Source organism: Haemorhous mexicanus, chromosome 1, assembly GCF_027477595.1.
Source record: "Haemorhous mexicanus isolate bHaeMex1 chromosome 1, bHaeMex1.pri, whole genome shotgun sequence".
Lineage (NCBI taxonomy): Eukaryota > Metazoa > Chordata > Aves > Passeriformes > Fringillidae > Haemorhous > Haemorhous mexicanus.
The window spans coordinates 42,289,945-42,313,482 of record NC_082341.1 but is presented as its reverse complement, the minus strand read 5'-3'; the positions used below and the strand labels follow the sequence as shown (position 1 = coordinate 42,313,482).

Below are 23,538 nucleotides of genomic sequence, written 5' to 3'. Positions count from 1 at the left end.
TAGATAAAGCATTTGTAAAACTGAGGACTAACATTTAAAAAGACATTCCATTCATCATTTCAGTGAAGCCACTTTGTTTAAATGAAGCACAAAAAAAGGACAGGAAGAGACACTACCAAGCAGGACCTCTGATTTGGAATGACACTCATATTTTCTGAAGCTCACATCCAGTCTTGTATTAATGGGCCCCATTATTCACCCTCAAGTAAATCATGACATATCTAATTTTGTTCCTTACTTGGTCAACATATAAAGCATTCAATTTTCAAACAGGATTTAAATTACAAGCCAAGTTCTTAGCCGGTTTCTACCCATGAAAATATTGACATTTCACCCTGAAGGAGACTTGTCCCCTCTCTGTTAACATACAGTTAACAGAGAGGGGTAGGTTCCTTCATAGACTGAGATTCCTCTTCAGAGGAACCTCATTCTCTGTTTTCTTCAAGATATGGAGGAGACTGGCATATCTAAAGCAATTTTTCCCAGTATGTATACTATTCAGTGCAGTAGTCCTAGCTAAGACAGCAAAATGCCAGTACTACATAAATACCTCTAATCAGCTATAGGGGTTTAATGCTGTTAAAAATATTTTTTCTTTCTTACATGCAGAGACCCCTTAACTTCTATTATCTCCCATTGTCAGAAAGTTACAAAGCACATCCCCAGAGCATTCATTCATCAATCCAGTTTGCAGAAACTATTGTTTCCACTCAGCTGTAAAAGAATCACTCACTTGCCCATGTTATATCTGCATTCTCCATTCCCGCTGGTGAAATTCAACCACACTTTAGTTCAGTATTCCAGGATTTATTATATCTAAAAATTTCTCATGACTAGCCTTGCTTTTCTAATCAAACTGCAGAACCCCTGTCTAAAAGACTGATGAAAATGGAAGTAATTTTACAAGAGAAAGAACAGTTTGTAGAGAAAAAAAATTATTTTCACATAAGCATATGCAGTATAGGGGCCATAGGGAGCACATATACCCAAAGGGGGAAAAAAATCCCCAAAACTTAAAAAATCCCTGAAATAATAAATAAAATGTATTAAACAATGCAGCTACTGAATGATTCAGCATTTAAAAATTGCCATGGACAAGTTGATTCAGTATTACCAAAAAACAGTTGTAAGGATATATGGCTATGTACAGACTCAGAGGCAAATGCAGGTGTATAAACGTGTATATATGCCCAGGAGTTAGTGTATTAGGAAAATTAAAATGTACTTCTAATAGATTAAGAGAACTCCCAGTTAACATACATTTCAACATGATAATGAAGGCAGGAATTGCTCATTACTTTTTCTGCTGTGGAGACAATGAAATTGCTTGATTTTGGTATCAATGCAAAGCTAAAAAGCAAATGAAGGAACAAGATCTTCTAAATATGCCATGTGCAGCTACCTTTCCTGTCACTCCTCCACCTTCCTCAACTTTCAATTTCAGGTTTCAGTATTCAGCTTTTTTTGTACCAGGCTTTCTTTGGAAACCATCAAACTCTGTTATCACTGAAATGAAGGCCTTCAAGAACTGAGTATTTTGAGTGTTATAACAAAAATGTGTGCACAATGAGGGTAAATTAAATGCCATTTAATCTATTTGAGAGGCTGGGAGATATTGTTCAAATACTGAATATCGTGATGAGTGAACTGAACAATTCAGAATAGATTCTTTTCTTCCGTAGTTCTTTGTTTGTGCCCTTATAAAATCAATGTAAACAAACTGCCTAGCAGAGCAAGGCTGCCATGGGTACTTAAATGACTTTTTTCAGCTTGTTTCTTTTCCTGGATTAATTCCATTGTCACTTTGTGTAGAGCTGTGGAACACTCATAGTGGCAAATAAATGATGTTTACAAAATACCCACTGTACAGGGACTTTAAAATGCCTAACAGCTGATTAAAGTGAAGGGTGAACTGCAATGAGGCAAGGAGTGTAGTTATGAAATCAGGTTCAGGAAATTCACTGCATGACAACCTAACAATCTCTCCCATGGAGACAAGAAATACTAAGATAAGTAAAAAAGAGAAATGCAAAACTGGGAAGATTAGAAGAGTCTACACACCAAGATGAGTAAAGACAAAAACTCTTTCAGAAGAAAACACAAAGAACAGAATACAAAAAGTAGGGACAAAATTTGAGAGAATAAATTTGAGAGAGGAAGGGGAGGAGACTATTTTTACACCAAACAATTCTGTAAACCACATTTATTTCATACTCAGGGACACTTTGTCAGATAACAGTAACCATCCAGCTGCAGATTGATGTACAGAACTAACTTGTTGCAAGAGCAATGAGCTAACTTGTTTGCCCCTTTTTTACATAAAGACTCAATGGTAAAAAACCACAATTTTACCTTAAGTGGTTCTTTAGGTTATATTGTATGGATTTTCTGCTGATACACTTGACACACATGATTGTTGTGGACAGCCAGTCCTGAAATCCCAACTGGAGAAGAAACAACCAGTTCCCCATTTCTTTATAGATAAGAAACCAGTAAGATATAAACTCTGCTCTGGCCAAAAAAATTACAGTGCAGCATGATCAACACAGGCTATACAGATTGCATATACATATCTCCACATGTAAATAATTGTATTATATAATTTCATTACATAAAAACTGCCTGCGGAGATCCTGCTGCCAGTGACTAGTGACTTGCAAGTGGACAGGATGTTTGTGTGAAATGTTCCACTTAAACAGAACAGGAATTGCAGTATGGCTTCATGGGGCAATCCTCCTAGACACGGGAAATAAGGACAGAGAACTTCATCAAGGAAAAGACACAAAACTCAGTTTGTACTAACAATGCAAAAAGCACTTATTCACAAACTAGACATTGAGATCCCAGCAACTGTGAGGTGACAAAATGTGTTTCATGGCACTGAAGAAGGAAAACAGGCTACAGTAACTTCTGCCAAATGTCTCTTTGTAGAGTTCACGGAAAACTGAGATTACTGTAGGACCAGCCAAGAGACTGAAATAGCAGAAAGCTTTCTGCAGGAGGCTGGGGGGGAAGGTCTGACATACAACTGAACTGCCTCTCACTCTGGCAGTGAATTGCACCAACAGCACCATAACACGCCAGAGGCAGCAATACTGGGTATGAACACAAAACCCAATTGCAGTTCTGAGAAGCACCATCAGGCAAAAGAGGTAACTGGGCTACAGGCTGGACTCAGGTATTAGTAGTCTCTAATGAAAAATGTGTTCAATTTAGTTCAGTGTTGGTCAGGTACAGAGGCTTCACCTTCATGCTGACCCACAACCAAAGCAAACTGCTTCTGGACAGAGTGAAACTAATATTGCTCCTGTTTTGTTTGAACAGTGACCATTACAGCACTCTGTCAGCATTTGGCTCTGGACACGTGATCTGTGTTAGACAACATCTGGATGAGAAGGAGCTCCTTGCAAAAACTCCATGCCATCTGCACGAAGGCATTGTGCTGCCTTTCCCACCTCCGAGCGAGTTTTTGAGAGGAGACTGAAGAATGAAAAAGAATACTCCATTGGAAAGCTGAATTCAGTTTCCCAATAACTTAAGAAGAGAATGTCTTATAGAGTTCTCATCTGTTATCTGTTACTGAAATCACAGTTACTACAGTGATTTCAACCATTTAACTTGTAATATAAATTAAATCTGGCACACTGTCAGGAAGGAGCTGTAGCTATCTGACCGAAGCATGAAGAATTGAGCTCTTACTGCTACCGTTAAAATGTACTGCAGAGGGTGGAAAAGGCTCACCATCAAGCACCTTTTGATTTTGATCTTAAACTGCGATGGATTAAAGAAGCCTCAGCAGATATTGCCCCATGAGAAATATCCATGCTTCTATTTGCAGGAGAACTGAAGTTAAATCTGCAGAAGATTTCACCAGCAATAACAAAATAAATAGCAAAAACAAAAAAATGCTGAGCTGCAATTCCTTTTTGGAAATGCAAAGAAATGCTTATTCAGACTGCATATAAAGAGCAGGCCCTTTCTGCAGGGCCTAAGAACTCCCCACCACTTCATAGTACTGAAATATGTTCCACTGCAATACAAGTTGCTGTATGTGATTGCCTCTTTTATACTGACACTCAGTTAAAAAAAAAAATTAATTTCTCATGGACACTCGATTCTCTTCTTCTCAAAAATCACTGTATAACTTTTGAATATTTTAATATGTGTGTCTCATGCAATCAAGCTGCCACTGCTGCAGAAATAACAGAGAAGTCCATTTTCCAAGAGTGCGTTTCCAGGCCGGTTTCAGGCGGGTGGCAGTGAGTTTTGGAAGAGCAGCCGGTGACCTGGAACATAGGGGAGCTCTTATGTAACATGCTTATACACCTTACATAACTTTCATATACTGTGACAGCCAAACCATCTCCCAGATATTTGACTATCTGACAGCTCTCCCTCTCTAACTCTCTCACTATCTTGCTTTTAAGGAGATATTTTAAAGAACTCCAAACAATCCTCCCTCACTTCCCCAGCCCGCTGAGCTCCCCAGTTACAGACACTAATGGCATCATGCTAACTACCAGCAGGAACAGATGAGGTCTCTGCTTTTTGGACATTTTCACATACATCCCCTGCCAGTAAATCTAACTTTAGAAAAATCACATTTTGCACACTACAGCCATGGTTTCACAGCAGGAGAAACCTGTGTTTTTACAAGTGCTTTTTCTTCTCAGTCCCCAGTAATTTAATCTCTAGCTGAGCGCATGGCAAATATTAACCAAGGGCATTCACTGAGGAGGAAGGGAAAGAAAATTTTTTGAGTAGTAAGAAGTATTTAACTCAAGTATTCAACAAAGCTACAACTTTTGAACATATTCTGTGAAAAAATAGTTCTTACCAAGTGATATCTGAGATCTCTGCTGATGTCAATGCAATTAACAAGGCATTTTTAAGAAAATTACCTGTATTTGCCTTTTCTAGCATAGTTACACAATACATAATGCATTTTTAATATGTTTGTTTATAATAATTTATAGCTTGAAGAAAACATTTGTGAAATAAAGTCTTTCCAGAAACTCTAGGTATAAATAATGAACTCCTACATTCTTGGTCAACAAAAAGTTTAACTCCTAGCACACTCTTGTAGCCTAACAGGCTCATTTAGGACAAGTATTATAACGACACTGGCAGAATACAAAAAGCAGAGATGCTATTGCAAGTATGAAACAACCATCTTACTTCTTAAGTGCCAGCTCTAAGGAAGTAGAACTGCTATGGTTTTCTTGCCATTGAAGTTGGGACCTTAAACGTGAGATACCCTCTCTTTAACCTTGCCAACAAAAATGGAACGCAGAATCTGAATTTAAAAAGTAGCATTTAGCAGTAGCAAGCTTAGAAACACAGTCAGAGGATACAAGATAATTTGACCTAAAAAAGCTAAGAGGCTTTGGGCATTACAGCAGACTCTCAAATGTTTATCTTAGCGCAACAGTTTTGCCCTCAAAGCTACCCAGTACGATTAATGTTTGCTGGAAAATATTATGCACACACAATACCTAAGTAGAAAGACAGTAACTTTTAAATGCATTTCCTCCAGGGAAAGCATTTGCCTACAGTCAGCTGAACTTTTCAAAACCTGCTTACTGCGACTATAAAGATGCCTTTAAGAAAATAAATAAAGTCAATCAGTAGTTACAAAGGAAAGATGCAACTCAAGTGGTAGGCAGAAAGCAAGGGCTGCTGGAATTTGGCCACACATTATAGAGGTGCTGGCCAGAACTCCCTAAGCAAAATGTCCCCCTAGAACTACAGGAGATCCCAAACTGCAGAAAGATTAAACCTCTGCATTTTTAAGTACTCCTTGCATGAAACAAGTCCTTCTGCACATAAGTGCCTCTCATAAGAAAGCTAATTACTAATGGAATGTTTAATTTATAACTAAATTAAAAGTTCAGATGCACAATATAACTTTATATAAGAGTCACACATGTAAATAACCCAAAATCATCATGAATACATACCTATTCCTCATCAGTGCAATATTTTCTTCTCCCATAAAGTTAACAAAATTTCAGAGACTGGACTTTTAAGTGTCCCAGTCCAAAGTGACAGAAATGACCTCAGCTATTTTAAGAAAATAAACAATGTCATGGCACTGTTATGTTGTGGTGTAACTGCCGAGCATACTTCAGAAACACAACAGGCCATGAGATCAACCAAATCATGATATCTTGTCTAATGACAACTACCAAACTGGCAGTGCTCCAGACTTTCCATGGGTTGGCAGATGAAGCAAATTTCCATGAAAAATGAACAGGAAAGTACCCTTAGCACATATTATCCCCACTCTGGTGGCAAGAACCAGATTAGGTAAATCAATTCAGGTACTGTAATCAGGTGGAAGAAAAGAAACTACAGGAATCTTGCCAACTTGAATTTCCCCAAATTTGGTAATCTGTCTGGCTTTCATTGTGTTAGCAAAATGTTAACCTGGTCTCCAAGAAAGAGGACTATTTGTACCAATGCACATTATTGATACAACACAAACAGAGGGAAAAAGGAGTCAGCTAAAGCCCTGAAGCTTGTGATTTGATTATACTAATTATCCTAAAGCAAATTTGCAAGCATCATTAACAAGCTACAAGTACATCAGGCAATCTTATTTTCCACAAAGCCCATAAAATAAAGTTACAGAAATTCAAAATCATGTATTACAGAAGGCAAAAGGACCTACATGACAATTTGGCCAAATATCTCTTCCCATATATAAAAGCTAAAGACTTTTTCCCTCCAAACTCAATTGAAATATATTAAAACATCTGCAAATAATCATCCTATATCCTTGGCACCAAGAATAATGAGTTTTGGCACTGCTTCCTGAAGGATATTGTTGACCCTAAAGCCAAAAATGGTTCAAAAGGGAACAGAATGCTACCGCAAAAGAAAGAATAACTGAAGATTAGTAAATACAAAGATACTGCATCTGTCTTAGAAAAATCAAGAGCTAGAACTGACTGGAAATTGGGAGAGTTTTAGGAGGAAGCACACCATCTCGTTGCCACATTTTCCTGCTCTTTTCTAGACATTTGTTTGTGGATGCTGGTAGAGATGGCATACTATCTTTGATCAAAGTTCTTTTTGTCCCTGATACTCTTGTTTTCTAGTCTGGACCAACATCCACCTATTTTCACAGATACAAAATCATGCCTCCTTTATCTAATGTCTGATTTCAGACACTGGGCCACATGACCTTTTCATCAAGAAGTCAAAAAGGTTTCCCCCTACACTTCCACGCACTAGCAAATACATACCTACATAACTTACACAACGACATCTCTTACCCTTTTCTTGACAAGCTAAATAAATTGTCCCTAAATAATCCCTCCTGTATTATGGCAGCAAAGGTTACAAACTGCTGGTTCAGGCTGTCACATAATTTATGAGAATCACTAGTACATGTATTAAAAAGAACTGCTGATACTGAAACAAAAGGCTTATAAATGTCCCTGTGGTAGACAGAGACTTCTCACACGCATCTCAAATGTGCATTAGCTGGAAAAAGTATCAGAGCTTAATCTCTGCAGACTTTCTCATCATCATCATCTCCTGCATTCTTGTACACCATCACAGCTCCTTTCTGATTCCCTAATGATACAGGCCCATTAAGAAATGCCAAAACCAAGTTCCTTTGATAATACAAGTGCTACCAGGCTCCTCATAAGGAAGCTAGTCAGTTGCAGGAAATGAAGAAAAAAGCAAACTAGAACTTCTTTCTTGTTGATACCTCACACCTGCTTCTAGCAAAGTAACTCAACACATGGTCCTGGTTTTGTTGCCTGAGGTGGCACAGGGAGACAAAGGGACTCTGCATTTCTCTTCCCCTTCATGCACAGATCCTCTGCATCTTCCTCAGACACTGAACATCCTGTCATGCCCTGCTAAGGGATCAAATTTTCTGCAGTTGCTCATCATTTACCAGTTTTATTTCAATCAAGCAGTGTCCATCACTGAACAGTGTATCTCCACCACAGTTACACAATCATTAGTGAAAATATTACTTTCCTCACCCTAGCTGTGAAACACATATACTAAATTTTGCTGGTGCTGTTCTGCAACACATACATATTTAAGTTGGAGTTAGTGTGCTTACATCTCTACTAGTGACAGAGGTTGGGTCTTTTTGTTGTGACACGTGCACCTTTTTACAAAGCAAATCTCTCATACAGTTCAAAGCGATCCAGAAAGAAAAAAATATGGATTTTATTTTAATCATCCAAAGCAAATAGGAGAAAACTCCAAAAGCCTCTCTGACAAAATGTCACTCTGCAAGAAGTGTTTATTTTAAAAGTATAACCTTTCCTTGTCCACAAGGAGCTTCAGTTATACCAATTAGCTCAACATGGGGATGTGGGCTGGATGACTTCTAGCTGTCCCTTCAAAACTGCACCAGTCTATAATTCTGTGAAATCACAAACTCTTAAAGAATGTGTCTAAATACAGTTTAGGTGTCGGTCTGAATACTGGTAAAGGGCAAAATTATTTAAGACATTATGGCAAAATTCCTTATATCATGGATACAGCAAGTCTTAGAAAACAGGTACTGACACAGAACACATAACTGCTCATTATCCATGAACGAGTGGGTGGTGTCTCTTCTCTGATACAACAGAGATACCATCAGACATAATTATTTTTCAGCTGACATGGATGAGCATATGTAGAGTTTGCAGAAGCCTTCAAATACAATGGAGTTAAAACAAATAAAACCACCTTTGTTGGACCAAGCTGCTTCACATCCGTCTGTTCATTTGGAAGGTTTTCCTCAGCACAAATTTGACTACGTTCAAATTTTTGAATTATCACAAATTTTGAGAAGCAGCAAATAGGACAAGTAAACAAAATGGGGTTGCCAAATAATATGCATAAATTACAAGACTATAAATGAAATATGAATTGATAATTTGTTCTAGGAAATTATGAGTGGCAGAAAAACCCCAAGCCAAAATTCAAATGTTGCCATATGTTGGGAACTCAGTGACTCCTAGGGAATGGTAATTTGTCTAAGAGTTAATCACTTGCACTACATGCCAGGCAGGTGTCCCCAGACAAACATCTCAAGAGATAGAGGTATTCAAAGACTGAAACCTCCTGCAGTGCAGTCTTTGCCTAGTTTTGGAAAAGGAAGAGCAACCATTCCATCCATCCTGAACTCCAACCAGATGAGAGGGTGAGGGAAAGTTAATGCTTTAAAGGCAGGTTTGTAGAAAAAAACAAATCATCTTAGTGGATATTACTGGTACAGAGCAGTAGTCGGGAGACGTACTGCACAAATTGTCACTGCTTGTGTGACAGGAATCCAAGCCATGCAGGATAGGGTTCACTCTGTGACAGCCAAAGGAGTGGTCTTTGCAGAAGAGATCCCTGATGAGGTTAAAGCTCAAGCCATAGCTGTAGCAGAAAGAATAAGGAAAGATGGTGCTGAGCATGGATTCAGTAAAGGACAGATCAAAGTGTCAGTAGCTTCTCCTCTCTTACTTTACAACACAGTCCTTGACTGTATCAAGGGATTTTGCTGTCTCTTGTGAATGAAGTTAAAATGTTCTGTATTTACATCCACTGGTGACATTGTTTATACCTGGTTTGCCTGTACATACCTGTGATTATAAAATAACCTTGGGCTGCCCATTAAAATAATGCCTCTAACTTACAGGTTCAGATCAACACCACAGATTGAAAAATAGAGAAAATAATACACAATGGAGACAAGTATCAATTTTTAGCTTTTTAAAATCACCCTCTCAATACATTTTTAACTGTATCAGCTCTTTAGATGCTGGGAGAAGGTACAGAATTAGATATTTGATAGGGCCAGAAGTAGCAGTACCTTCACAAAGTTCTCTGTGATGAAAGTGTGAAAAACATTTGCACAAGGACTACTCTAACACACCAAAAGCATGTGCCACAGTTATGTATATACAACACAATTAAGTATTAATACATAGTAATTAATTTAAACAAAATGTACACACATTAGCTACTTTTTTTTCTTTTTATGTTATCCAGACAAGCAATTAACATCTTATTTTGAAATAAAAGTTAAACAATATGGCAAGAACTTGACTATTAGCCATGAGTTTTACTGAAATGGCAAATATATATCAGAGTGCTATTTCTCATACCACAGGAGTGTGAGTATTCAAGGCAGCACCAGAAGATTTTTTCAAAATCAGAAATGAACAAAAGTCCAGTGGCTGTGTAGGCAACATATCCTAGTAAAGACTTCTTAGAATCACCATAATCAGACTGTGCAGCATGTGCAAAGACTCAATTGTGGTACAGGTGTCATCACTAGCAACATGCAGACATGAACCCACTTCTAAATTTTTTCCTCTTTTTCAGGAATTCGGTGGGTTCCTGCTCCTTGGTCTCCAGTTACACCTCAGAAAGAGCTCTTCCTGTAGACAGCATGACAGAGATCTTTTTGGGAGGAGGGGTGGTAGTGGTATAATCAGTAATAGTTAAACACCAAAAGTTTGCCTGAAATCATCATCTCCAAAAAGTTGAGATGTATCCTATTTACTGTCTTCCTGCACACAGAGAAAGTCTTCCAGAGTCAAGTTTAATTATTTCAAATAAACTAGCATTTTCTCTTAAAGGCCATTGTTCTCACTGGGATCTTTTGAGGTGGCATAGGGAAAAGGATATTTAAAATGCAATAGGTGTGTACGAGTCCACAGCTGCTTGTAAGAAATACTGTATTTTTTACCATTAAATTCTATCCAGTTCTATAAAGACAATCCCATTATCAAAGCATAACCAGGTGGGATTCTTTTCTTTTGAAGGAATTTTAACACGAGAAGAGATTTAATTCTTACTTCTCACTTTAGTTCTTCACCTTCTCAGTAACAGGTACAACCACATTTAGAAGTCTGTAACTACAGACACATGAATGCCCTGTCAGAGGCTGTTACCAGAGTTCCTGAGACCAAATTTCACTGTACACTTTACCCTCATTTGTATGGGAAGTGGAATAGCCTCTTGCCTTGCATTCAAACTAGTACACACATAATTGGGATCCCCACTGGGTTCTGAAACTATGAAAGCCTCATGTAGCTGCAGCAGTCTTACAGTAAGAACAATTTTAACCTAGTTTTTATCCTATCCCCTTACTCCAGGTTTCCTTGTTGAGATCACATCTTGTCAGTGACCTGGGACATCAGGCAAAACAAGAGTACTGAACTGACTGATGTTCATTCCACCACCAGGCTCTAGGTCAGGATTTGAAAAAAAGGTAAAATGGGTTATCTTTCCAGAGAGACTCAGCTGTTATGGAAACATAATGTGATGCACAATTTTACCCCTAGTAACAGCCACAGAGAACAAATGGGCTGCTGAAAAAGAAAGTTACACCTGTTGGAAAGTTGGTGCATTATTTGTTTCTGTTCCCATTAAGAGTTTGCAAAAGTACCATGTACCATCTCATTATGCCTATTAAAAAGTTTATACTGTTAGCTCTCAAGGTTCCCATAGTAAAATCTTTAACTTATTCCCAACCAGATAGACTTGTTGTCATCTCACCTTCAGCTGAAAAGTACCAAATGGGGAGACACAAATCTCCTTCCCAAACTTGAATTTACTTTTCTTTTCTTCAAGGAGCACAATCTATTTTTGTTTTGCTAACACTTTTCCATCGAAAGAAATTTTCATTAACATGCTCTCAAGCAAGCTCCAGGATTAAAGGAATTCATGTTTAAAATACCCTGTCAAAACTATGTTTGAGCACAGTCTGTTCTATGACTGGGTGCAAGTCTTTCTATGCTTAAAAAACTGTTATGAAAATATAATGAATCTTACTTGCATTATATCCTGCTGCTACCAAACATATGCAAATGTTATATTGACATGTCTGAAGTGTTCTTCCTATTCAACAGGAAAAAAACTCAATTTGTGAAGTTCAAGTAACAGGCTTGCCCTCTTAAAAAAACCCACAGCAACCAACAATGATTTGCAATGGTTGTATTTTAACATCAGCTGTGAGTTATATCTGATTACACAAACCTGTAGAGCCAAAGAAAAAAGTGCAGCCACATATTTCTTCAGAAAGAAATGAGGCTTTTAAATTTTTTTTTTCTTTAGAAAAAATGCTATTTTCAAGGATTTTTTGGTGGGAGGATGGTGTCAAAACATAAAGCAAGTGGTTTATTTACTTGTATTCTGTTTTAACCTAAATTCAAGGTTTGAGCTCAAGTTTCTTCAGTCTTTCCTACAGGCTGTTTTGCAAATCTTAGATTATTTGAATGAAATCTTTTCATGTCAGCTACTTGCCCTTCCTCCTGTCTGACTGAAGCCTTATGTTTGTTCAGCACTGCCAGCAAGCCTGGAACATGCTTCAGCAGTGTTTTGAGGGCAGTCCTGAAACTACAGGTCCCTCTAAATTCTGGTAATTATAGCATCAAATTAGGCAGAAAGCCACAGAGTTTGCTTCAGACTCACAAAAAACTGTCTTCACTTCCCATTTTGCATGACACATAAACAGGATGTTAAGAACTAATGACTTACACTCCTCCAATGTTAAACAGTTAAAAACAAAGATCCTGTTCTCTTCCTTCCCCCACAAAAAGAGAAGGGTCCTTTCTGAGGCTCACTGATAAGTCAAAGAGCTCTTGGCCCATCACCTCCACAGTCATATTTTGAGACACATGATATGCTAGTACATAGAAAATCTCTGCAACACAAACAGCTTGAAGAGGTGCAAGGAGAATGCACAAATGTCACACAGTACAGAAGACCCTTAAGTTAGCAATACTTCTGTTTTGATCTGAGCTAAAGGAAGCTGTTCTCAGAGAGCCTACACACTCTAACAGGCCAGCACAATGTATTCCTGTTGGAAAGGATGTGATTAGTGCTAGTGGGTACTGTTCCCAGGGGAAACGGCAAGGTTCAGCAACTGCAGTCAGAAACCAGAAAGCTTTGCAATTACTGAAGCTGCTGCAGTGTAGCAAATTGCAATGATAAGGCACTGAAATTACTTGAATCAGAAGGTTTTCACTGAGAGAACAGCAACTTTCACATATCAAAATACCTGCAGAGGGAGGGACAAAGGGTTTAAACTGACTGCACCTAGGTGAACAGACACCTGTTTCTTTCTGTCATTGTGTCACTATCCTTTTCAAAAAGAAGCTTGTAAACACACTGTCAGGTTTTGAAGAAGCCTCTGGTCAGTGATGATGATGATGATGATGATGATGATGCAGAGATCAGTCACAGCATTCCTAATTTCCTGCATTTCCTTGCGAGGGAGCTGAGACACAAGACCCATTTTCAGGAAAAGGTCGACATTGCCAGAGAAATCCTAGTGAAAGTTGCACCGACTGTTGCTTAAAAAAAGCTTGTTATTCTGCTGGAAATCATTAGCAAGAAACAGTAGTGACTTACAAACACCTGGACATCACAGTAAAACAACTGAAGCAATTGTTTATGGATATCCAGACCATAGCACTGCCATTAAGCAATTGCATATGGATGGTACAACTGCCAAGGGAGATACTGTATGAAAGAGCAAAAGGTCTTAACTGCATTGCTTTATCACTCTCTGAACAGAAATACACCAGGGAGGATAAAGGAGGCATCTTTTCATGGCTGGTGTTCAAGCCTGACCCTTTTCATTACTGCCAGTTGAGGAAGGGTGACAGCTGTCAATCAGCTGACTGGGCCCTTCACTCATGAGCCTGTTATCTGTCTGGAGTTGCTTTCTGGTGGCATATTTACAGATGGACACCAGATACCTAACAGATGGACTCGCTTTTTCAGAGGAAGCACTGAAAGGCTTCACATATCAGAAGGAAAAGGCATTGCTGTTAAAAGATACTGCCCACTGATGGCTAGAACACTAAGGAAGGAGTCAAGAGCACAGGGATGACAGGGTATTTATAGATTAGGTCCCCTTGGAGGTAAGGGATGGGGATGACACTGGGAAGGGATGCACAGAGCAAAAAATCCTCCGTATCTGCATTTCTGCTCCAGCTTATGGACAGTTTTTGTCCTCTATAGTTACTCTGAAAAAGCCAATTCTTGCATGAAAATGTATTTCTCTATTGTTGCCATCAGGGCTATGCATCTCTTGCTCAGAGACTGGTGCAGGAGATGCCACAAGGAAAAACATCTTTACCTGATTTATGTAATTCAGATGTTTTAATGCAAAAGTACCACAAAAAATGAGCATTTTCATATCAGCAAGCTTGTGTTTTCAGACCTGGTATTGATGCTGTGCAAGTAGTTGCACTTTGTGAAAAGACAGGCATTCCCATCAATGTCATTCAGTGTTAACACACTATCCTTCCTTGATATTAACTAGCTATACATTATCTTGGAGTTGATACTATCTGTACTTCAGGATCAGAAAATAACTGCATGAATAATTATTTTTTCCCAATTGGGCTATCTTTTGCCTGGGTCTAGTTTCAGTGCAGAAAAAAGGTATAGATTTGATGTTTGCTTCAACTGGCAGAAGGTAATACTGGGGAGACCTCCTAATACCTGAAAACATGACTGTAATCTAGTCCATAAAATGAAAATCATGCTGTTTCATCTGTGGTTGTCTTGTGTTTCTGGAACTTAACCTTTTATAAGGATATATGGCTGACCCAACTCCAACCACAAGGGTTTTTTGTCTATTCATTAAGCTTTGATCTATCCAGAAGATGAAGTATTTACTAGTGAAACTTTTACTGTCACTGCCCTGAAAATGCTAGGTAGTGACCTCACACAAGTTTGACATCATTATCTCCATGTACAATGTATGCAGTGGTAATTCCTGAACCACTGGAGAATTAACTGACTGTTCCCATGCAGGCACATCTATACTTAGGCTTCCCTAAAATAGGAACTAGACCAAAGAGCATGGCATGCTTCTGTGCTTGTAGCAAGTACAGGCACCAGAGCAGAGTACTGCAAAGATGCAAGGAGAGTCTCAGGCACCTCACTCCACTTTACCAAGTGGCTACTTCCCCAGGAAGGATCCTGATGGGCCCATCACCCTGGCAATACTCATTTCTAGTTGTTCATTATCCAGGCTTCCTTCCAGGCGACAAAGAACCTGACAACACATTAGGGAGTGTGAAAGGAGTCAGTCGCTCCTGCTCCTCTTCCAAGAATCTTGATAAATAATCTCTTCAGTCCTCTACAATAAAGTTCACATTAATTATTTTCTGGTCCAGCTTCCCCCAAAAACAGGGGATGACCAGCCTCCTCTATCATTCTTTACACTGAAGGATTCCAGGGAAATTTGAAGCAAAATCTACAGCTGTAGCACATCCCCCAGTCTGGATTCAGAAAGATGAACATACTTTGTCTTGAGTTGCATTAACAAACTTTGTTATGATATTAGAACTGTATCATAACAAAGTATTTCTCAAAATAAATCACATTATTCAACCTATTCAACAGTCTACCCCTTTTCAACAGTCTTAACACAAACTATGTAAAGAAATGTTTCAAATAAACATTTCAGGAGTTTCTAAAAACCTTTCCTAAAGTTTGAGAACTTCAAAACAAGACTGACGTTCCAACATAAAATTACTTTTTTTTTTAAATGGCATTTTTCGCCCCTAAAGAAGGGTTTTTTTAACAAGCTCTAATTATGACTATTCGTCTCTATTAGAGACCTGAGACACTCTAGTCTCTAAAATCTCTTTCAAATAGACACTCAAGTCTTCAAATGGATTTGAACACAAAATAGTTATAGTCCCACTGCACCATGTTAAAAAGCAATTAGCTTAGCATTAATGAAAATGTTAAAGTACTCCCACTGCCTAAAGTTAAAGATCCCAAACATAATCAATACAACTGTTCAAAGCAGCTGTATTAGGAGATCTTCTCTCCATGCACTGTATACAGAGCCCAATAATCTGTTTTGGCATCTCAGAGGCTTACAGTGTGGCATTGTTAATACCCTTCTAATAGCTACATCCCAAGACAGCAGTACTCCAAAAGATTATATGGTAAAACACAATGGAATGCATGTCTGGATAGCATCAAGAAAGGAATGTGATGCATACTTGCACAAAAGTATACAAACCAGTTTCTCCATAACACTTGATCCCACAACATATTTACCCAAATATTTATGCCTGTTGTTTTAAATACATGTTTTGGGGGATTTTGTTGTTCTTATTTTTTGCTTCAAAGTAAGATATACAGCATAAATTACCATGCTGACTCTCAGTAACAAGAGGAAGAAATAGAAAATATGCTTCTGAATGAAATGCTTTGGTATCTTTTTGCAGTGCCAATGTACTACTTTTAAATGCAGATCTTTTTCACTCAAAAAACCACTAAAGAACAAGGAAGAAAGTCCAAATATCTACATGTCTGTAGCATACATAGAACAGTATCAATCAGAAGAAATCTAAAAAGGTGATGGCATACACTTGCATTTAAACTACCTATCAAGGCACTTGAAACTCAGCCAATACTCTTCCAAGACTCTTTAGGAAGTCTGAAAGCATAGGTGAGAACTAGGCCAGGCTTCTGGCTTTTGCTGAAATTCAGACTAACTTTTTGCTACTGAATTAATGAAGCAACCCTGAAAAACTGGGAATCAGGCATATATCATTGTGGCAATGCACAGATGCTAGGATAGGAGATGAAGACCTAACCGCTGACATGCACACTCACATTGAAAGAGACTCTGCATATATTCCAGCTGGAACATTGTGACCAAAGGTGACTATATTCACTTGACCTTAACATTCCAGTGAGTGACCTAGTTTTGCCTGTCTACAAAATGAAACCAAAGAAAGAACAGCTGAAATAAAAATGTAGTCCTGTTCCTTTTAATATTATCTAAAAACCCCATGAGATCCTGGCCAGCTCCTGGCAACTTCATATTGACCTACTAGAGCAAAGCAAAACAAAACTATCAGGCATTAGCTACGACAGTAATTTGGATTTTGTTTGTTATGACTGATTAAGAAAGACAGTGCCAACCTCAATAGTGATGTTCTAGTATCACACAAAACTGTGGGATTTTAACTACAAAAGGCAGTGGATTGTTTATAGACTCAGTTTCCTCAGAATCAAAAGATCATTTTGTCAAATGCAGCTACACTAGATGCTTTAAAAAGTAACCTTCCATTTTAAACACATAATAAATAGTATAGAGGAGTTTACACATGTGCATGTCAAGCACACAAAGAACATGTTCATGTAAAACCACCATCTGAAGTGTGAAAATATCTGAACTAACAACAAATAGGGAAACCAGTCTCTGCAGCTCAATGCTGGAGTTTTTATTCTTAGCTTGTTTTCTGATATGTAAGATAGCTTAGAAATCCCACCTAGCATTGCACAGCCAGAAACTCCTAAAGAATGCCACCACTGCAAAACCAGCTCCGTAGGATCTCTGTATCCTACTGAAGCTAATCCCATGCAACTCTTCATCTCTTGTGATCTCCACCACTGACTCTACAGAATCATTGGTTAAAACAGAAATTTTCAGTAAAACCATCAAGTTCCTTATTTTCCTAAATTGCTTTGGAATGTTTGTAAAGTGTATTGTAGAATATACACTTTTACACAATAAAATGAGACTACTGTAGGAACAGTAAAATAAGGCAACACTACTAATTCCTCACGTGTATATGCGTCTCAACACAATTATTTCAAACATGTTCAGACTGTTTACAATTTCTGATTACTACTAGAGCCATGTAAACTGTTTACTTGAGATGGTATTTCAGAAATGAAAGAAATTCTAATGTTGTAGTAACAAACAACTCCAGGAGATGACAAGAGGTTTCACAGAGCCTCATATCCTTTAAAAGGGACAATATAAATGAAGTATGTTTGCACACACAAGGACAACAGACATTATAAGGTGCATTACCAGTCACACCAGGAATTTCAAGCTGTCTGAAAGGGCACATCATTCTCCTGCTGTGGATTTGCAAACACTGGTGGGTTGGAAGGACAGACAAATACGTTAAAGCTCTCTGCTCCACTTCTTAAGTAATGATGGATTGAGAGAAAATGAAGCTGCGTCTGAAATGCTCTTACCTGTTGTTTGAGAGCCTCTAAAGATTCAAATTCCAATTTAGCGAGTTTCATCTGGATATCTCTTGGTTTATCAGGAATTACAAACGCCATGATAAACTTTACTGCTAGTAGCAAGTGCTGTGAAAAAAAAGGAAGAAGAAAAATGGTTTTTTATAGAGTTTGAATCATGGAGAAAACAGCATAATATTCCTAAATTTTAGTAATAGAGGTATAAACAATGATTTCTTGTGACACATACAACACAGCTCACTATAACCACATTAAGCCTCAGCTACTCCTTATTTTTTCTGTTGCAGTCATTCATAATTTGAACCTAAACATAGATAGTCTGCCTTATTTCCACAGTAATCCTATTTTCACTGTATACTGTAACATTCTAACTGAATTTTGTATTTGTGATTCCAGATAAAATAATAGCTTTTCAAATGTATTATTGGTGTATAGGAATTGAATATACTATATACTGTGCCCAGTATATACAGTTTCAGAGTGAATTTTTACATGTATTTAAATATATATATATATATATACACACACACACACACACACACACACAAATATAGTCCTTAAAGAGCTGGCATACTCATGAACAGAAACTTTTCAGGAAATGGAGAAACATTCCATGTATAAGATGTCAAATTAGTCATAATTTATTGCAAAATTAGAGACTGAGCAGTCTCTAAATTTCACTTAAATATGCACTATCTCACAAAACACAAATTCTAAACTGTCAAGTCAGTAGTTTTGTTTCTTCATTTATGTCAACTACAATCTAACTAATAAATCTTCTTCTATCAAGGCCTGAGCTGACAGTAGGCTGCAGATTTGTAAGCAGAAACTTGCTCCCAGCTGAGAAAGATAAAGCAACACTCAAATGTGCCTTATATGTTATATGTGCTTAACTTCAAGCACATGCTTACACTGCCATGATGATACTCATAGAGGTGCTTTAATTTAGGTAGCACATCCAAACTACTTCCCAAATTCCCCGAATTTTTAAATATAAAATGAAGCAGAGCAGTGCTCCTCTCTGAAATACCATTTTGCTGAACTGTATGACCTTGATGGATTTGTGTACACAAATAACAACATAACAAACCAAAAATCCCTCAGATTCTGCTATTACACAGGCAAGAAGCTAATGAAAATACTACAGATTTCACAGGAGTTGTGATGAAACTCTAAACAAGCTAATATATAAGAGTTAAAGTAAAAAGTACGATGATGGTAGCAAGAGAACAATGACAAAGAGACATATGTTAAAATATTTCTTAAAATGTATTGCAGAAACATAGTAGGTCTAAAAAACAAACATTACAAGGAATAACACCTTCTTTAAAGAGGTGAAAAGAAGGCTGAAAGTTGATACAATAAACAACAAAGACTAAAAGTTTAATGAATCAACTAGCATTGATTGCTGTGTAATGCAATGATTAATACTACGTTATTAAAAAAAATTATGTCAACAGTACAACATTCTCTCCCTCATTTAGATTTTCTTTTCCCCCTCTAGTTAATACTGTCTTCTACTAAAGAAACCCTTCTTCCCTAAAAAAAAAAAGATAGCAAATAATCTTGGTTTATGCTAAAAACAAACAGCAATAAAACATGTATCAGAGTCAGCTTTGGAGGAATCTCTTAAACAGAAAAAGGTAAAATGCTGAAAACAACAACTGAACAAGACAAACAATACTCCTATGTAAAAGTCTGAAGTAATCACAGGTTGAAGGGGAGTAACTAACCCACAGATAACATTTTGGTATGTTAATGTAGAAATCAAGAGATCAAATTGGGAATTACTCAAAACTGAATAAGAGAATTGAACTAAAATCTTATGCTTAAGGCAGAACTAACAAAAACTGAGGTATTTGGAGAAGGATATTTATCTGAAAAGTTAAATGAATGGTTAAAAAGAGACTCAGCATCACACAATGTCACTTCTAGATGCCTGAAGTCCATTGCACTGGGGTTCATCTCACATTACTCAACCAAAAAAAATAAAATTTTTGAAATTGTATTTAGGAGTGAAAATCAAAGTTTGCAACTGTAATTATTCAAGCACTGCCTCTTGAGGAATTTTAAAAACATGAGCCAAGTGAGTAACTTTACACAGAGACTTCAAAGTAGTTCCAAATTCAAACAGCTTTTAAGAAAATACAACAAATAATTTCAAGGAAATGTAAATAATATCACAGGGGACAGAGACTGCCTAAGTTTTTCCCATTTTTAATACAGATGAGGAAGAGACATCTAGGGAAACCAGAGCAAAACCCAACAAACACACTGTAGTTAATCCTGGAAAACATTGTATCTTTTCAAATAAATTTAGAAGAGCAACATATTTTAAATTGCTTTACTATGAAATGGCTTTTATTGCAGGTTTAACTAACTAGCTGCTTGCCAGAAATTAACTTTCATGCTAGCACTACTCAGCCAACAAACACAAGGATACAGTCTTAAACAAGAAGGCAGAACCTCTGACTCATCTTCTAGCCAGAGAGGGATCAGAAGTTGGAGTACAGATGTGGGAAGCCACTACTATTGCCTGCCCCACTGTCATGTCTTTCCTAGGCATCCACTAAAGGCCATTGTTAAAAAAAAAATTTAAAAAAAAATTTTAAATTACAGGGTTAGGTAGACCTTTGGTTTATTCCTCTGAATGGCTTTTTTATGTTCTTTTCTCTCCCAAGAAAACAAAGCTTTTTTAGTCAATAAGTGCCCAGACTGTGGGGGATAGTAACAAAGTTCCAAGACCTGTGACTTCAGAAAACACACTGGACTTAACAAACTGAATTCAGCTCAAGCCCACCTCATAACTCCCATGAACCTGAAAAGAGCCATCAGATAAACAGCCTCTCCTGGATAACTTTTCCAGCTGTGCATATTTGCAAATTTAGAACAGTATTAATAAAGATGTCAAGGCAGAAATTATGAATCTGGGTCATGTGATGCATAAAACCTCTTGAAAATAAATGGATCTATTTCATCAACAATTTATATTTCATTTTGAAATTGTAACTTGACAAAGGAAATGTAAGTAGTCATTCAAGAGAAATGGAAGGAGAAAGCAGGGAGTCAAGTAGTTAAGTTCATTATTTCAGTCACATTCCCATACTGATTTCTTAATCTTGTTTAGTGTAACTCCTGGAAGTCAGATCCACAAAAGCAGACATTTGCTTTCAAAAAAGAAATGTCTGAGGAGTATAATATAAATCCCCAGAAGACATGATTTACTTTCATTACATTAACACTAGTATGAATATGTTATAAAACCAAAATACTAAAGTTTATCCAAATTTGCTACACTAGCATAAATGTATTTGTTCAATATTAAAAATATCTTAATAGAGCTGGTTTTTGGTTTAGGGTTATTTTGTTTTTGGGGTTTTTTTTTTTTTTTTTTTCTGAAACCAGGTTACAAACCCAACCCTTATTTCTATCTGCAACCATTAAAAAGCAGTGAAAGGCAAGAACATGCCTTTCATGATTACAAGAGAACTATTCCACTGCGAGCAAAACCCAGGGTAAAATTCCCACAAGCTGTAAGTTCTCCAATGCCAACAGCAAAGTCCCCTCTTATTTTGCAGTGTGCCAAGTGAACACAGAAACAGCATTGAACCTCTTCCCCCTGATAAATGCAGTGCCATCAAACTCTTGTGCTCCTGTGCCAGGTGCTTGGCAAACCAGAAGAACTCTTCTGCTCTGCAAAGCCACCGACAAGAGCAGAAGCAGCAGCTGTGTTTTGCAGCAGTGGGTCCCCAACCTCACCTCTTCTAAAACAAAAACTGCCAATTAGGGTTAAATTCCTGAAATTATGAACAGTTAATTTGATTTCTATAGTGGACTGACCACAGCAATTCCTGACAAAAATCTACTCAACTGAAGAAAAAAAAGAAAAAAAGAAAAGAAACAAGCAGTAGCTGTGCTGCTGGTTAGCTGATAAAGTGAATTCCAAACATCAGCTTGGGAAGACATTAATAAAATTTTGCATCAAAAGCCTATTTTATAATCTACTACTTATAGAAACTTTCAATTAAAATCAGAAATCTGGACTCAGACTAGCCTAAAATCAGTCTATACTCTGAAGCAAAATGGTCTCTGGTTACCAACCGCACAAGTGAAGAAGCCAACACCTGAGAATGACTCTTCACTTGAACCTCTGTCCTCTGCTGGCCTTTGCCAAAGGAAAAGTATCACAGCAAAATCATTTTGTCAGAGCAGAAGGCAGGGAGATCATCAGTTTCCTTGCTAGGACTCCAGATCACAGTATTCTGACATTAAAATAAGCTAAGTTCAAACACTAAGAACAGACAAAACAAAACAAAACAAAACAGAAATCTGAACAAAAAACACCCCCCAAAAAACCGCCCAACCAAATTCTATCTTTTAGCAGCAACAGTTTTTAGTTTTGTGGGTCTTGCATGTTTCTGAGAGGAGCAAATAAAAAGTAGGAGGAAAGTGAAAAGTAATTCTGTCAAGGGAGCAACATAGGCAAAGAAAAATTTTCATAAAGCTCAGGAAGTTCAATTAAATTAAACTGTCTTTAATAGATATCAATAAATTCATGAGTAAACATTTTTGCAATATACATAAGAAGAGAGCATGACCAAACCTTCCTTCCCTCCTGTGGACTGAACTGGCTCCAATACAGAGCGTTGTTAATTGGACAGAATTATCACAGCTGAGGGACTTTAAAAAGGGTCTTTCTTCTGCTACTTCAATAAATGCTGCTTTTAAAATCACATATTATTATTATGGAATTTTGTGGAATAAAATGGAATAATATGGAATTTTTAAATCCATATTATTATGGAATTTTTCTTTCAAAATTTCATTTTATCCACAAACATGTCTAAAATCCTGGGGGAGCAGGAGGGAAAAATGACAAAAAAGTTATTACATGTTGGGTCTATTTCATGGTTTCTTCACCTCTCCCATTAATCTTCTCTTCCACAAACATCAACATGCACACACTCACAATCCTAACAACTGCCACAATCTGTAAATTCCATCTACCCTATTTCTTTATTTATTCCCAAAGCAGCATAGCCCATTTCTCCCACATTTCAGCCTCTTCCCTGTGGAAACTTCGGGGAAACACTAGGGCTGAAGTGCAGCCTTCCTGCCTCAGATCCAATGCCTCTTGCCACTCCAGCACAGTGAAATGTGTCCCAGTTCTCAACTGAAATGTGCTCAGTACAGGTGAAAAATTCATGTGCCTACACCTGATGTTCTTCTTTAAGCCATAACAAAGCGCATAAACCAGAGATGTTTCAGAAGCTTGAATCTTTGCCAAATTGGGACAGTTTTCTAATAGGAGCATCCCAAAGCACATTCTTTAGATCAGAGTGAAACTTTTGTCAGCCTGCATGCACACTGCTACCTCAGAGCACAGACACAATGCCTCAACACAACAATAATCTAATTTTTATATATTTATAAATAGCCTATCTTTATTTCTTTACCTATAGATCTTCAACTTTCACAAAAGGTGGAAGGCATTTATTTAAAATACAAAACCTCAAAACTCCAAACTTAAAAGAA

General features: G+C 37.5%; 1 protein-coding gene across 3 annotated transcripts in view; it reads right to left on the bottom strand.

Moving 5' to 3' along the window:
* The window catches only part of ANO10 (anoctamin 10), a 122,423-nt gene that overhangs the window by 23,149 nt on the left and 75,736 nt on the right, over positions 1 to 23,538 (bottom strand). For 2 of the 3 annotated variants that reach the window (XM_059847019.1, XM_059847012.1), the window contains exons 12-13: positions 17,995 to 18,111; positions 2,189 to 4,286 (exon numbers count right to left, since the gene is read on the bottom strand). In XM_059847019.1, coding sequence (XP_059703002.1) covers positions 4,179 to 4,286; positions 17,995 to 18,111 — 225 coding nt within the window. In that variant the 3' untranslated portion in view covers positions 2,189 to 4,178. Of the gene's footprint in view, positions 1 to 2,188; positions 4,287 to 17,994; positions 18,112 to 23,538 lie in introns of those variants that run through there. The other variant, XM_059847028.1, reaches the window with a different exon arrangement.